The sequence below is a fragment of the Penaeus vannamei genome, chromosome 5 (genome assembly GCF_042767895.1).
Source record: "Penaeus vannamei isolate JL-2024 chromosome 5, ASM4276789v1, whole genome shotgun sequence".
In the NCBI taxonomy this organism is placed as follows: Eukaryota; Metazoa; Arthropoda; class Malacostraca; order Decapoda; family Penaeidae; genus Penaeus; species Penaeus vannamei.
The window spans coordinates 30,642,881-30,646,293 of NC_091553.1; the positions used below are offsets into that span (position 1 = coordinate 30,642,881).

The 3,413-nt window shown below is 42.9% G+C and overlaps 1 protein-coding gene across 1 annotated transcript in view; it reads left to right on the plus strand.

The window, feature by feature from the left end:
• LOC113816920 (uncharacterized) overlaps window positions 1–3,203 on the plus strand; it is a 3,332-nt gene extending 129 nt beyond the window's left edge. Inside the window, exons 1-5 of the mRNA XM_070121512.1 lie at window positions 1–5; window positions 430–598; window positions 1,648–1,819; window positions 2,147–2,371; window positions 2,823–3,203. The exon at window positions 1–5 is cut by the window's left edge and continues 129 nt beyond it. Of these exons, the coding sequence (XP_069977613.1) occupies window positions 438–598; window positions 1,648–1,819; window positions 2,147–2,371; window positions 2,823–2,969 (705 nt within the window). The 5' untranslated portion in view covers window positions 1–5; window positions 430–437 and the 3' untranslated portion in view covers window positions 2,970–3,203. The remainder of the gene's footprint in view (window positions 6–429; window positions 599–1,647; window positions 1,820–2,146; window positions 2,372–2,822) is intronic.
• The last annotated feature ends 210 nt before the right edge of the window (window positions 3,204–3,413 follow it).

Below are 3,413 nucleotides of genomic sequence, written 5' to 3' on the forward strand. Positions count from 1 at the left end.
ACAAGGTAAGCTCACTGATATATATATATATATATATATATATATATATATATATATATATATATATAAACACACACACACACACACACATATGTATGTATGTACATATCTATACACATTTACTCACACACACATACACACATACACGCACACAAACACACTCACACACTCATACATACATACACACATGCACACACACACACATATGTATATGATAAAACATGATCATTATAACAGCAATCATATTTACAAGAATAATTACAATTCGCGCGTCCATGTTAATATTACCATTACTATTATCATTTGTATAATAAGTATCAGTATCATTGCCATCGTCGACACTACCATTATTTCTGCATTTGCAATCATATTCAACCATCCCCATGACCCCCATGACCTCCCGAACTCAGCCCGACTCCCGCCCAACAGCAGAGAAAATGGCATCGCGTTGGGCCTGCATCGTCGTCGCCGTCCTGGCCGCCGTCGCCCTGGCTTCCGCCTCCCCGCTGGAGGAGGTCGACGCCCGAGTCGCCACCTCCGAAGTCTCGCCCGCCAGGATTGTCGACGTCATGGCCAACATCCTTGTCCGAAAGCTCAGGTGAGTTGATGGCGATGCGGTATATGTTTGTCTTTTTTTTCTTTCTTTTTCTTTTTCTTTTTATTCTCTTTTTCATGGAGGGGCACTTTTAGGAGTGGTGCGAGAACCGGGGAAAATAACTTTTAAACACACTAGCAGTATCAGTGTATTGTAGATATGTAAATATGTAAATATATTTCGTTTTAATCACTAACTCTTGGTTATATCAATCTTTTAAAACCTCTTGTTTCTTCTCTTCTTCTCTACCCTTCGTTCAACTCCCTCTTCTCCGTCCGTCTTGCATCTCCTCCTATTATTCACTTCCTCCATTCCTTTTATCAACACGTCCTATTCTCCCTCATCTCTTTCTCCTTCCTCGTTCTTTTCCAACTCTATCTTCTTCTTTTCCATCCTTTTTATTATTTTTGTTCCTATCCCTCCTCTGAATCCCTCATCTAACTCTTCTTCACTTCTCTCCCCTTCTCCGTTTTTCTTTTGACGTCTCTCTTCCAAATCTCTTTTTTATCTCCTCCTCCTCTTTTACTCCAATGTTTTCTCTTCTTCCCTTGTAACTGTTCTTCGTCTTCTCCTCTATTCCACTTCTACCTCCCATATTCCTCTTTCTTTCCCTTTTCTTCCTCTTCCTTATCATCTTCCTTATCATCATCATCTTTTTTATTCCACCTCCACCTCTTACACTTTTTTCCTCTTTCTCTCCCTTTTCTTCTTCCTTCCCTTCCTCTTCTATCACCTCTTCCTCCTCCTCCTCCTCATTTTCCACCACTACACTCACCCCAATCCCCCCCCCCCTCTCCTTCCTCTTGCTCCTCCTCCTCCTCCTCCCCCTCCTTTTCCACCACCACCTGTCACCCCTCCCCCTTCTCTTTTTTCTTCATCCTCCTCCTTTTCCACTTCCTCCCGGTATTCCCCCTCTCCTTCCTCCTCTCCCTCCTCTATTTCACCCTTCCCTCCTGTCTCCTTCCCCATCCTTTCCTTCCTCTATTTCCATCACCGCCCGCTATCCCTCCTCCCCCTCTCCTCCCTCCTCCCCCGCCCCCTTCCTCCTAAAGGATCAAGAACGAGGACAGCGTGAAGCAGCTGAACGCCGTGCCCCTCAGCGGCAACCAGGAGTTCGACACTGACAACGGTAAGAAGGCCATCAGGATCGAGATCAGCAGCGCCTCCTTCACCAACATGGGCAGCCTCAGGAGGTCCAGGAAGACTACCCTGGATGCTAACAGGGTAAGGACAGGAAGCGGTTTCGGGAATGGTGTTGGTTTCGTTTTCTGGCGATATTAGTTGTTCGACTGGCATTACGGGTATATTGTTTTTCAACATAAAGAGGCCAGGATAGTTGGGTTCTTTGAATGGTTTATATATGCATATAAATTTATCATCACTGAAAGATAGGGTGTATGATTCTTGATGTTCATAACAGTGCTGTTATAATCATAGGAATGCTACTAAGACTATCAAATCCTAATATTTCCACAACATTTCGAATTTCCTGCAGCTTCATGTCACTTGCATCCCAAACCCCTCATAAAGCATGCCGTTCTTTCTTCTCAGCACCTGCTGTCCGGCAGCTTCAGCCTCGACAACGTCAACGTGAGAGCGAACTACAAGCTCTCCATCGACAAGATCGGCGAGGCCCCCGCCAACACGGCCACGGGCCAGGCCTCCTTGTTGGCGCAGAAGGTCTTCGCCGATTTCGTGTTCATGGTTGACGCCAACGGCCTGCCGGTGGGCATCCAGTCCTGGAGAGCTCGCGTGGGAAGGCGCACGTACCTCGGAGTGAGTCATGGGGCTTGGGGTCCTTTGGGGGGTCTAGGAGAGCCTTGTATATCCTATGGCGTTTGTTGAAGACTAGGACTGTGGAAGCGAGTGGAGGGAACGCAGGGAAATGAAATGCTCATAGGGATGATGATAATAATTATAATGACAAGAAAATAATAACGAAAATAAAGATAAAGATAATGAAATGATTATAACAATGATGAATCAAAGTAATTATAATGATAATAATAATGATATAGTAATAATGACAATGATAATGACAATGTCAAAATAACAATAATAGTTTAAAAACTAATTACAATCAGAGCCATAATAAACATAATTCTAGTAAAAATCACAATAACAGCCATGATGAATATAACAATTAACATTTCAAAATATTGTAGCATTCTTTTTCCAGCCTCTAAGTACATGACTAACCGAAAGCCTTATCCTCGCCTCCTCCCAGACCCCAAACCTCAACGGAAATCCTTACAAGGATGTGTTCAACAGCGTCCTGGACAGCACTCTGAGGAGCCTCGTGGAGAGAGTCGTCGAGAAGGACTTGTACAACCTCGTGAACAACCAGGTCGTTGGGGAAATGGAACTGCAGTAGACGGCGCCCGAGAATAGGACAACAAACAGGCGGCGGCGCATTCATGTCCTCGACATGTTTTGCGACGACCGATCAGCTGACGATCTACGATACGAACTGATTCTTGCTTATGTTCTTGCTCTTAGGCCGTCTACTTTGTATACTTTGGTGAAAGTGTATCATCAGTTGACGTTTTCTTATATAATGTGATAACTAGATTGTCCATCAGTTTCCTGAATAAATATATCAATTTAGACTGTAGTTTTATGTTACATCTTCCTGTAGACGATCATGTATAAAATCCTATGTGTAAATTCACGCACGCACATACATACACACACATACATACATATATATGTCTATGTACACACACACACACACACACACACATACACGCATAAATATATATATATATATATATATATATATATATATATATATATATATATATATATATATATATAT